This window comes from Phyllostomus discolor, chromosome 7, assembly GCF_004126475.2.
Source record: "Phyllostomus discolor isolate MPI-MPIP mPhyDis1 chromosome 7, mPhyDis1.pri.v3, whole genome shotgun sequence".
In the NCBI taxonomy this organism is placed as follows: Eukaryota; Metazoa; Chordata; class Mammalia; order Chiroptera; family Phyllostomidae; genus Phyllostomus; species Phyllostomus discolor.
In genome coordinates, this window is record NC_040909.2 from 8,558,269 (window position 1) to 8,570,731 (window position 12,463).

At 59.7% G+C, this 12,463-nt stretch overlaps 1 protein-coding gene across 3 annotated transcripts in view; it reads left to right on the top strand.

Annotated features, from left to right (window-relative positions):
• CCDC13 (coiled-coil domain containing 13) overlaps window positions 1-12,463 on the top strand; it is a 39,112-nt gene that overhangs the window by 23,228 nt on the left and 3,421 nt on the right. For 2 of the 3 annotated variants that reach the window (XM_028518828.2, XM_036030461.1), the window contains 5 exons: window positions 175-351; window positions 1,637-1,843; window positions 3,760-3,899; window positions 4,343-4,426; window positions 6,554-6,676. In XM_028518828.2, coding sequence (XP_028374629.1) covers window positions 175-351; window positions 1,637-1,843; window positions 3,760-3,899; window positions 4,343-4,426; window positions 6,554-6,676 — 731 coding nt within the window. The remainder of the gene's footprint in view (window positions 1-174; window positions 352-1,636; window positions 1,844-3,759; window positions 3,900-4,342; window positions 4,427-6,553; window positions 6,677-12,463) is intronic. The other variant, XM_036030460.1, reaches the window with a different exon arrangement.

Consider the following 12,463-nt stretch of genomic DNA (forward strand, 5'->3'; position numbering starts at 1 on the left):
GCTGTGTGCTCGGGCAAGACCTGGGGTCGGGGCCCGGCTCTGCCGACTTGCCCCACGGCCCCTCGACAAGCCCCCTCTCCGCGCTGGGCCTCCCCGTGAGCGGGAGCGAGGGCCTAGCTGTGCTCCAGGGCCCACTGAGCCCCACTGCCCAGGGCCGCACTCTTCTGCTTCCAGAAACTTGCCGGTGAGCGGGACGCCCTGCAGAGAGAGCTGGAGGAGCTGAGAAGGAAGTACGAGGGCCTGAGGGCCCGGAACAAGGTGCTGGCCAGCGAAGTGAAGACCCTCCGGAATCAGATGGGGACCCTCGTGGAGAAGGGCCGGCATGACGACGAGCTCATCGACGCCCTCATGGTGCGGCCCAGCGCGCGGGCGGGGAGCTGGGCCCGGCCCCGGGGAGCCCTCGCTTGCCCCCAAACGCCGCCTGCATAACCCAGGCGCCATTGCCTCCAGATGCACCCCAGCCCCAAAGCCCCGCCCCAGGGGCGGAGGAGCTCCAAGGCTGCCCGCGGCTGCCCACGGCTGCACAGAGGGCATGCGGTGTGAGGCCGTGTCGGGCTCAAGCCACTGGGCCTGTGGCCCCCGAAGGAGAAAGAAATGGTGAGGGGGCAACCAGGGTTGCACCCGGGTTACCTTTCAGCAAGGAATGGAAGGGACAGCTGAGGGGCCCGTAGGAGTCCTTGTCACTGCGGTGACCCAGGGCCCCTCCCCTTCTGGGCCCCCCAGGGACCAGTTTATAATGGCCGTTGGCCAACAGAACCACTAGGGTCATACGTTACAATCCCATTTCACAGATGGGGAAAGTAACTGGTTAGAAAAGCCATACAAAACCATACAGCCGAGTCCAAACCAGGTGTACCTGGCCGTGAAACCTTCTCTGAGGAGCAGCGCCGCGCCGCTGCCCTGAGCCTGGCCCGGCCCGGCCCGTCCTTTCTGGGGCCTGCGGCACCCCAGGGTCTTACCTCTGAATCACAGGTTGTGCTTGGGGTGGCCTCGCCTGGTTGACCAGGGTCCGCAGGGGAACTGATGCTGGCTTAGGTCCCCCCCGCTTAGTCCACCATCATTTCCCCCGTGGGGCGGTGGGCGGGGCACAGGACACCAGCAAGCTGGGCCTGCCTCTGTTGACACCTCGCTGTGTGCCCCCAGGCCAGCTGCGCCCCCTCTCTGAGCCTCAGCTCCCAGTTTGAAAACAAGGTGCGGGGCTGGGGGTCCCCCGAGGTCCCGGTGTGCCACCTTTCTTTGTCACTGAAGGTGACAGCCAGTCTGGGTCTCCCAGAAGCATGGGATAAGGCTTCTTTTCACCCAAATGTTGCCCCCACTGGCTGAGGGGCCACCATCTGAGCTGCCGTCTGTCGTCCCAAGGGCCCCTTGGATGTCCTCCTTGGCCCCGATCTCAAGGAGAAGAAAGATGAGGGCAGGATTAGGGCATGGCCATCACCTCCCTGGAGAACCCCCCAGCAGGCAGGCAAGAGGGAGTTCCTCCTGCTTTGTGGGGGAACACCAGGGCCCCACCGTGAGGCTCTTGCAGGCCCGGGGAATGGTGGGGTGCTGGTGGTGGCGGCGGGGGTGGTCTCCCCTTGTCCCTCCTTACCAGGGGCCCTGGCTGACCTCCCTGCCCTCCTGCTTGCCCCCGGCCCAGGAGCAGCTGAAGCAGCTCCAGGAGGTCCTGGGGAGCCTGAGCCTGCAGGAGGAGAAGACACGTGCCTCCCAGCACCGCCTGGGCCAGCAGCTCAACAACGAGGCTCAGCAGAGCAGCAGCCTCGTGGCCCAGCTGCGCGCCATGGTGGCTGAGCGGGAGGCCAAGGTGCGGCAGCTGGAGCTGGAGATCGGGCAGCTCAGCGCGCAGGTGAGCAGGGCGCTGGCTCCGCCCGGCATCCAGAGACACCTCGGCCACTCCCGCCTCTTCCCACCTGCCTTCATTCAGGCTGAGCCTTGTCCTACCTGGTCCCACTTTGGCTCCCTGCTTCCGTCTGGCTCCCCAGCCCGTTCCGCACACACCTTTCCTCTCTAAGGTGCAAACCCGATGGTCTCCCTGCTCTGCACAAAATCTGTCGCTGACTGCCCATCACCCTTGTCCTCACGCAGGCCTCAAGGGCCCGAGCTCCTTCCAGCTCACCCCTCGCTCCCCAGCTGTGGCCCGCATCCTCCTGATCCAGTATGGTGGCTGGAGTGCCAGCCCTCACACTCACATCCCAGGCAGCAGGGGGAAGTCACACGTCCTCATCCAGTGTGCAGGGCACCACGCGACCAGCTATTCCCTCCACCCCTCCCTTTCCGCCACTCTCTGGCCATGGGGATGTCATTCAGCTCCTGGCTCAGCCCTGCTCTGTCCCCACTCCGGGCCTGTGTGCTCACCTTCCCTTTCCAGCCCCCCACCTTAGGTCTCACTTACTCGGTCTGAGCGCCTCTGGGAAGCCCCAGGGCCACCCCCTCTGTGATAGCCCCCCTCCCGGGCACCCTGTGGACTCCCTGTCTGTGCGCCCCTGAGCTGAGCTTCTGTCACACCGTGGGAAGGCTTCCCAGGTGTCTCCCCCAAGTGCCCCTGGAGGGGACACAAACCACAGCAGACTCGAGGGACGTGCATGCCGAGTGCACGAGCTCCTGAAGACACTGTGCCCCGGCTGCGGCCTCAAGGGAGCAGCTGGGGGTCAGGCGCTGCGGTGCGGGGTGGGGGAGGGGTTTGGTGGCCTCTGGGGAGAAGGATCCCTCCACACCCACAGGTTTCCCTGTCACAGAGGCGCTCACAGCCAGGCTGGCTGGTACGGCCTCGGGTGTGTCTCAGAGTGTCCCAGCCCCTGTCCCAGGGCTCCGCAGTCCAGTGGGAGGATGGGAGCCCAGGAGGCCCTCGGCCCCAGGCTGGTGCCCGCTGCCATTGGTGGTTTGCCCTGCAGCCACAGGACTGGCCGAGTCCCAGTCTGAGGAAGCCGAGGCTGAGGGAGAGCCGGGGCAAGAGCCAGGCCTGGGGACAGAGCAGGTGCGGCAGTGAGCGGGGCGTCTCCTCCCGGCCCCCTGGCTCACCAAGAGGTGGGGGGAGTCTGAAGGGGGGCACCCAGCACATTCCAGCACCTTCACCTCACCACCTCCGGGCTCCAAGCATGCAAAGGAGGACCCATCCTCCCCTCGCAGATCACCAGCCTGCTGGGGGGGGGGCCGAGCATGACCCACCAGACAAGTTGGCGCGAGCCCCAGGTTCACTCAGGATGGGTGGGACGGGGGCCCGGCAGGTGTTGGGGCTCGTACCAACTGTCCACTCCCTGCTGACCTCCTGCCGGGTCCTCCAGTGGTCCCACTCCAGCCAGGCCGGGAAGCCCAGCCCCCCCCCCACATTGGCTGCCAGCCTTTGCCTTTGTGGCTGAGGCCCTGCTGGCCCTCTGGCTCTAGGTGCCTGGAACACCTGAGCGTCCCCCGCTGACAAAGGCAGCTGGCCTCAGTCACACCTGGCCGTGCGGGTGGGGCTGCTGCCGGGGGAGACGGGCCCACTCGGGACGGGAGGTCAGGCTCTGATCTGCCCGAAGGCCACGACGCACTTCCCCTGGAGACCCGACTGTCCTCACACCGGGCGGCTCCTCTCTGAAGGGAGGCATTGTTAGCTGTCATTACCATGCAAGGGGGCCCTCCGCCACACAGGCCTCGCCTTTCACTCCTGAAGAGAGGCAGCTTTCATGTCCCCTGAAAGCCCCAAAATCAAGCCAAGGCCCCCTCCTGCTTATCCAGGCCTCTGAGCCAAACCCTGAGAATCGCCCCCGTGTCTGTTCCCTGCAGTATCAGCAGAATAAAGGAGGGGGCGAGGGGTCCAGTGGGCCCAAGGTCAACCCCACGTGCGCCACGTTCCCGGAGGACCCGGGCCAGGCCAAGCCCCCGGCCTCAGCAGGCGACTGCGTCAGCAGGCTTGGGTCGTCCCGGTGAGTAACGAGTGGGCTGGGGTGGGGGCAGGTTGGGAAGTGGAGATTCACTATTCGGAACACAGGACGTTTCCCGCTGCCTCTGCTGGGAAGATGCGGCTGCGCTTCTAACGTGGCTGTGGCCTCGTCCTTCCAATTCTCGGGCCTCTCCGCGGTGCCACTGCACCAGCGTCTGGTTGCCGCTCCCGGTGACATCCTCTCGGAAGTCACTGGCTTCTAGGATCCGCAACGCAGGCCTGGGCTGGGCTGCCGGAGGCTCTGATGTCCCCTGGCTCTCTTGTTTTGAGCAAGAGCTCTGGAGGGAAGAGCAGCAAACCCACAGGGCTGCTGTGAGGGCCGGCACCGGCCAGTGCCTCGGGGGGCCCCCCTACCAGATCCCAGCTGGCCCTGCGCCCTGCCCAGCCTGCCTCCCCATGGTGACAGGCCCCTTCGCCTCCACACAGCTCCGTGACCAGCCTGGGCCACATGCTCGTGGAATCCTCTCTCACGTGGCCTTCCCTGCCTAGTCCCCACGGGGCCTCGCCCAGGTAAGAACCCCGGTGCCCCGGGGCCCTCTCGGTCCTCCCCATCCTTGATCGCCCAGCCACGACGGCCATCCCTTCCCGAGGAGGGAAACGGAGGCCGCACCAAGGCCAGCAGTCCTTCCAAGGTCACCCCAGGGCGTCAAGGGCCAGGGAGGGCCAGCGCCTCGTCCACGCGGTCCGGCTTCAGCGCTAGCCTTGGGCGGCTGGTGTGCAGTCTCGTGTCCCTGCTGCCCCGGAGCCAGCGGGGGTCCTCCAGGGCCTGGGACCCAGCACCTCCCCTTGGCTTCTCCTGTGCGCTGAGAACCAGTCTCTCGGGGAGAGCTTTGCGTCACGTGCGCTCCTACTGCGAGGCTCTGATGTCCCCCAGGTCTCGGGCCCCGTCTTTGCTGTGGAATCGAGACTTGGGGCTAAAAGGGGCCCTTTGTTCGCCCTGCCGGCGTACAGATGAAGGGAAGCTTTGTCCTGCCTCTGGGCCCCATCCTGAACCCTGTGCCACCCCTCCGTCAGCATCAGCAGGACCCAGCCCTGCCCTCAGCCCCTCCCTCCCCTGCCCGCAGGCAGGCCGGCTCCGGTTCTGGGTCAGAGCCCCTGAGTGGGACCAGCTCCTTCTTGGACCTGCCCGTGGCTCTGTGCAAAGGAAACGAGTACCTGAGGCAGCCCTGGCCTGGCATTCGGCAGACAGGCACCAGGGGCGGAGGCCAGCCCTGCAACTGCCCCTCTCCTCAGAGGGCCCCTGGGGGCAGGGGGGCCACCTCTGAGCCCCAGGGCTCAGGCCACGGAGAGAAGGGACAGGTGCTGTCTCGCTGAGGTTTCAGCACAGCAGTAGCAGCGTGGGGATGGGCCAGATGGCCCCTCGAGGTTCCTTCCACCCCGTGTGGCCAGGACCCTTGCACCCACGGGAAGGGAGGAGCCAGCACGCCCCGGCTGCCCAGCCTGCTGGTTCCCCAGCTGGTTTCTCCCACAATATTCAGTGCACCTGGCCACGCGCAGGCCCTGCCTCCGTGGAGCTTACAGTCCCGTCCCATCAGTGACAGCCAGCATGCAGGGGCAGGAGTGACCCCAGAGAATGTGTCTGTCAGGGATGGCGTGGAGACCAGTGGGGTGCCTGGGAGCGGGGTGCGGGGAGGGAATCAGCTCCTTCCTCCTGCCGCTCCTCCCCCACACTGCGCGCCCAGGTCCACGGGGTCCCGCCAGGCTAGGGGTGGGTTCCAAGTCAGCGCAGGTCTGGGCTGGAGATGGGGATCCCACATTTCTGCCAGGCTCCCAGGTGATGCCCCCCGCCGCCGACTCAGAGACCACCCTCCGAGCAGGAAGGCCTTTGAGCGTGTTTAGGAGCCAGAACACGCGGGAGCCTGCGCCCTCATAGTCCAGCGCAGCCCACCCCGTGGCGGTGCGGAGGGATGGCCGGGCCCAGGGAGGGGAAGGAGCTGCCCAAGACCACAGAGCACGTCAGCCTCTGGGCCCGCATGCCTGTGTCCTGTGACGCTGGGACAGCCAAGCCAGGGTGACCAGGGTCTCACTGGGAAAGGCGAAGGCAGAGCAGAGAGCAGCTCTAGGGGGTGGGGTGAGGACAGAGATCACCTTCTGTCCTGACCTCAGCCCCCCAAGGTGAGGGGCTGCGGGGCAGGCCCCATGGTCAGGAGGGAGGCAAATCAGGCCAAGTCACAGAGCCAAGTGTCCGGGCTCACAGGGCGTGGGCTGGGCTGGGGCCGACCCGGGGCCTGCAGGAGGGCTGGGGTGGGCTGGCCCAGGGCAGGGAAGCCAGGCCCCAGGTCACACAGCTGCAGGGCACCCCAGGTCCCCAGAAGCCAGCCTCCACAGCAGCCAGACTAACTCCAGGCCCCTGCAGGAGTGGGCTGGGCAGAGAGAGGTGCTGATGCAGCCCTAGCCCTGGGGGAGACTGGGCTTGGAGCCAGCCACAGGAGGGCTGGAGGCTTGGTCAGCAGGGCCAGCCAGCGCTGGTGTGCTGAGGAGGTGGCCAGGGCAGGAGGGCCAGGAGGGCTGGCGGGGGCTGGGTTGGCTTCCTTCTGCCTGTCCCTGACTGTCCTCAGCCCTGTCCCACCACCACCGGGGTAAGTGCGTCTTCAGGTGGCCCTTCATATGACCCCATCCCCCCGCCCTGGTTCCCAGGTTCTCGGACTCCCCCGAACAGAAAGGCTGGCAGGCTCAGGTGACAGAGTTCAAGGCCCTCTGGCAGGCCACCGAGGTGGAACGCGACCGGCTCACCGAGTTTGTCTCCGTCCTGCAGAAACGGTAACACCTGGGCTCAGGGGCGCCCTTTTCTGGGCCTACGTGGGCCAGGGGGTGGCCGGCCGGACCTCTGGGACAAGGTCCACCCCGTCCAGGACTGGGCCCACCTATGGAGAGTGTGGCTCCTGTGGTGTTGGCCCGGGACATTCCCAGACACAGCTCATGTCCCCACCCAAGTGCCCCATAGCCTGGGGGCCCTGCGGTCACTCTGTGGCTTGCCCTGTCCGGCGTGCTCCCGATGGGGCTGTGGCAGTCAGGGGGACGGGAGGGGGGCCTCCCAGGGCAGAGACTCTCCGGAGTGGTTAAACCAGCCAAGTTTCCCCCGACACTGAAAGTCCACGGTGAGCGTGGCACCGTCCTGGGCACCACTGGCGGCTAGACTGGCACCTGACATGACCAAGAGGGAGAGAGCAGGCGAGAGCTGGGCGCTGGGGCCCCTCTGGGGAGGGCGAGGCAGGCGCGCGGCCCCAGGCTGCCGCCCAGCAGTACGGCTCCCCCCCACCTCCTCCAGGGGCTGTTGACAGGCTTCCATTCAGATAAATCAGTGCTCCTCACTCGAGTGACCCTTTTGGCAAGAAAGGCAGGTGCCCGGTCCAACACATGGCCTAACCACTCGACCTGCACCGTGACGGGATCAAGGACACCGCTGAGCTTCTGCCCTCCTGGGCCACCTCGCACATCAGTCAGGGCTCCTCAGTGACAGGCCAGAGAAGCCAACTCAGGCAAAGCGAAGGGGAGGGCAGATGTTTGGAAGGTGCCGGCAGGCTCCGAGGCACGGAGCAGGAGAGAAGCTCACGAAGGCCCAGGGACCGTGGCAGCAGGAACCGTGGGCGGTCTCCCCTAGGCCCCTCACACGGCAAAGGCCCAGAGGCTTCTAGGTTGAGTGCCCGAGGGCCCCGGGAGAGAAGGTCCAGCTGGCCGGGGTCGCTCATGTGTCCCTCCCTGGACACAGGCTGGGCCCCTGGACCAGAAGTACCTCCGGGAGCTCACGGATGGGAGAGGGACAGTTTGCCAATGAGAAGCGAGGCGTACCTTTACCTGAGCAGTCGGGGATGCCAGCAAGTGGTGGCCAGATGGCTGCCACCTCAGCAGGGATGCGTGGTCGGCGTTACCTGTTGTCCTCTCCATTGCACGTGGGGGGAGGACCTGAGTTCCAGCCCGCTCAGGTCCAGCAGAGAGGAAAGGGCAGTGCTCTGCTGATGATGGACAGGTGATGGACGGTGCAAGCCTGCAGTCCACCAGGTGGAAGACACGCAGTCCGTTCGGGCTTCTGTCCCATTTTTCCTTTGAGCTGCGCCTGGGTCGTGTGGGCTCCAGGAGCCAGGATGACTCAGTGGAAGGGATCTACCTCTATGGGGGAGACCGCCCCTGGCACAGCGGCTGCAGGCACAACGGTTCACTCTTCACTGAGCGGGTCTCTCTTTCCAAAGCATGCACAAGGTCTGTCCAGGAAGTACCCAGCCACGCACTGTGAACAAGAGAGACATTTATGGAAGACGATACAAGAAACGTCCACAGGACAGTGGTACTTCAGCCACTTTCAAAGTAGGCACCTTGGGACCTCACACAGTTCTCCCAGGTGCCATCAGCTGCCCAGGCATATTTTCCTGAATCTTCCTGAGGGTCTGAAATCTCTTCCCTTTCAAAGGTGATTTTAGTTTTGGGAAAAGCCAGAAGTCACAGGGTCCCAAATCTGGGCTGTAGGGGGGCTGAGTCACCTGGGCGATTTGATGGTTCACCAAAACACTCTGCAGAGACGGGATGCACAAGCAGGCGCGTTGTCATGATGAAGCTGCTGGTCACCAGTTGCCCATAGCTTCGGGCAACTACATGATTCCTTCTGAATCATCCAAATAGTTTCTGTGGAGGAATGTTCAAGCTTAACACACAACTCGATGCAGATTCCTTGCTCTACTCACTCAGTCATTTTGAATGTGACGGCCACACAGCACACATGCTCCCTCAACAGCGTCTACCGCCCCCACTGACTAGTACAGTGGAGTCATCATTGTTCACACATGCGCATTCCAGTCCACTCTGCTTGGCTGCCAGGTTACATCGATGTTGCACAAACCGTTCTCATTATAGTAACAATGGCTGGGCTTTTCCCAGACAGATCTCATATATAGTTTGCTGTGTTTGTAACTTCCATCTGAGAATTTGTGTCTGAACAGCACAGGCCAATGCATTCTCATTTTTGTAATATTTGGAAATAGCTCAGTCATCTCTATATTTTCCACTTGGCATGATTTTTCTTTACTCTTTCTCTTCATTCTTCTCCCTTACGGTTTTGGATGGACCACGTTTTATTTCCCCATCTTGTATACCAGTTTGGAAGTTATACGTTCTATTCTTTTAGCGCTAACCCTTCACGTTATAACGTGAAACTCAGACAGTCTAAGGTCAGTGAGTTTTATTGTCACTTTGAGCAATGGAACAAATTTAGACTATGTTAACTGGGGTTTCCCCATGTGCATCTTTCATGTTACTATTCTTTTAATTCAATAATTTTTTATTATTTAAAAAAAGATTTTATTTATTTATTACTTTTAGAGAGGGAAGGGAGGAAGAAAGAGAGAGAGAGGAACATCAATGTGCCGTTGCTGGGGGCTGTGGCCTGCAACCCAGGCATGTGCCCTGACTGGGAATTGAACCTGCGACGCTTTGGTTCACAGCCCGCGCTCACCAGCCAGGGCTTCACGTTACTATTTTCTAATAGTCCTCCTCCACAATCTGTTTTTAAACCCTCTGAAAGAAACCCTCCATATTTGTCAGGTTAAAAAACAATCAGCATTCACTTACTTCTCCCAACATGCTTAACGTGTCTTCCCACTCATTCTTCCCTCTTGCATCTCAATCTTTTCTTTTTTTCCTTCTACTCAGTTTTCTTGACTGATGTGCATCCTTTATTTAGTTGGGAGAGGCCACAGGAAGGGCCAACTCTGAGTCCTTGCTTATTTTTGCAACTCTGTGTCTTTGCTATGCCTTCTCGACAATGAGAATATACTCGGCATAGAATTCCAGGTAGACCCGTGGGTGTTTTTCCTCAGCCCCTGGAGGCTGTGATAGTCCGCTGTCTTTAAGCATCTGCTGTTGCTACAAAGAAATGTGTTATGGGCTTGACGTTGTTACTTTATAGATGTGTCTGCCCTTAGGAATTAGTGTGCTTTTCATTCCAAGGACTTCCATCTATATATTGCCTCTCCCCCATGGTCCCTATTCTAGTCAATATGTGTTAGATCTTCTTATCTTTTCTCCCACTCTTAAACATTCTGAATATTTGGGCTAATTCCACGGTGGTTTCTTCAGATCTGTCTCTGGCTCACTCCTTCCCTTCAGCTGTAATTCATCTGCCATGAAACCCAGTTTAATAACTGTGTTTTCCATGTCTAGCCATTTTTGTGTGTGTGTGTAAAACCCCCCCCCGTTCACTTTCTTATAGCACTTGCTCTTTCATGAAGATGTCTTGCCTTTTTCTCTTTTCACGCTTTTCAACTCACTCAGTCCCTTTAAAGTCTCTCTGTCATCTTCCCTACTTAGGGGGCTAAGTAACACCCACGGACTGCCCCTCATTGTGAGCTGTCTCCTGCGTGGTTTGTATTTTTGTGTTGTTTCTGTGAGCTCACCTCCTGTGTATTTTTTCTTGTGGGAGTTCTCGGGTCACGAAAGGGCTTCCCCAGAGTGGTTCTGCCTTTGTTGCTGTGGAGCTTTGGGGTTGTAGTGGTCACCGACTGGTCATTTATGCTAATTGATGGGTTTAGGATTTCCTGAGCGCAGGAGTGCTGGTCTTGTTTCCAAATGTGTCTAAACGTTGTGGGAACTCACAGAGTGCTTCAGCATTTACTGTGGTGTTTGCCCGTTGGTTTCTTTTGCTATTCCCCCATCACAAATGGGATACCAACTTAAACAAAATGCAAGTGATGCGGATCCTGGCCGGCAGGATCCGTGTATTGTGGCCACGAGAGACAGATTCACGCGGACCGCAGAAGTCCTGTGGAGAAAAAGGGACGGCATGGCTGATCTCTAAGTGAGAGAGAAAGCCCGGCCACTGCCTGGACAGGCTTTTATTGCTTTTCTGGGTACATTACATTGAGGATGATCCTCATTTACTGTGCACAGGTTCGCTGCAGGTGATCACCTTTTACAGATGCCAAAGGAAAGAAATGCTGCTAATTACTTCAAAGAGAAGGATGTTGCAGACCAAGGGGAAAAGTGGTGGAACGGGTCACGCTCCATACTTGGGAGGTTTAGCTCAGACTTTAGGAAGCTGCAGTAAGCCCTTGCTGCCTCAATTCAGGGTGAGGGAGTTTTAGCAAAAGCAAAGCTTATACCGGCCTAGGTACAATGCAGGCCTGATTCCCCACAGGAAAACCTCTCCGTGGGTGTGGCCCCTGCATGCCGACTCGCTCCCTACTGGTTTTCCACGCAGGTGCTGAGTACAATTCCATGCCACACAGAACAGCTCTCTATATGCAAACATCAGTGAAAAATGTAACAGAAAAATGAGAGCCCCTTTCCCACAGATAACGGGTCAGTCACTGCCAAAGATTCCCGCTTCAGGACACGGGCTGAACTGCGTTAGCGTTAGTATGGACTCGTTTGTAAGTTTCCCATATCACACATTTTAAAGTTAGTTCATATATTATGCACAGTCTTCTGCCGCTTATCCCGCTAGGTGATACATGGCAGGCATTCCTCGAGTCAGTACAGGTGCTTTTTACGGTTGCAGAGTGTTGTATTGCGTTAACCCACGACGATTTATGTAGCATTTATTTACGTCAGGGGTTTATACGGATTCTCGAGGCGCTTGCTTTTCTTCTCCCGCCCGTGACTCATGGGTCTATTTCGTCCGCACACTCGGAGTTCCTCCACGTGTCCCCTCGCGTCGCGGGAGCGGCGCTGGTCAGCAGACTTTCCGTTGTTCTGCGGAAATGTGCTGTGTCTGCTCTGGCCCTCAGGGTCCTCGTTAGCTGCACGTGGCTCCTGAGCATTTAAATGAGGCTGGTGTGACTGAGGAGCTGAATTTTTAATTCCCTTCCGTGCTCACTAATTTTCACTTAAATGGCTGCACGCGGGCCTCACGCGGCCGCCATGGTGCTGCACTGCACAGCCCGCCCCTCCCCCATTCTGTCACGCTCCACGGTACGGGCGTGTTACCTCTCACCCTCCCTTCCCTGCCGATGGGTCTTTAGGTTGTTTGGGTTCTTCGTGTGAGAGGCTGCACAGTGTGCTCCCATCGTGTTGTGTTTGAGCAATTGCATGCTTTCCACAATCGCCACCATTCAGTTCCTTCTCCACGCCTCCCCACGGTGCCGAGACCATGTCCCCCCAACGCTGTAAATGTCCCGGCGGCCACGCTGATCTGCGTGTGCACGTAACCTTTGCCTGGGCTACATCTCAGGGAGTCTTGGCCTTCTGGCCAACCCTTTAACATCACCAAATGCCACGCCTGGCCTCGGGAAAGACCGTAGTAGCCCCAGTCGTGAGAAGATGAAACAAGTCCTTCCTGCGAAATAACCAAACAGCCAGGTCTCCAAGGCCCCTGAATTCATGACGGGTGTACAGAAGAGAACAATAAGAATAACCGTAGACAACAGTAAACAGAAAGCAATCCCTAGCTCCAAGAGAAGCAACAATGAAGAGAGAAAATGTAGCCATTCCATGTCCACCGTAGCCCCGTGTGGGGGGCGTGGCCCCGGTGCCGCTCATACCCTGCGGCCGTGCCTGCAAACTCTTCATATTATTATACGGCAAAAGGGGCTCTGCAGGTGTAATTATCGTTATGGACCC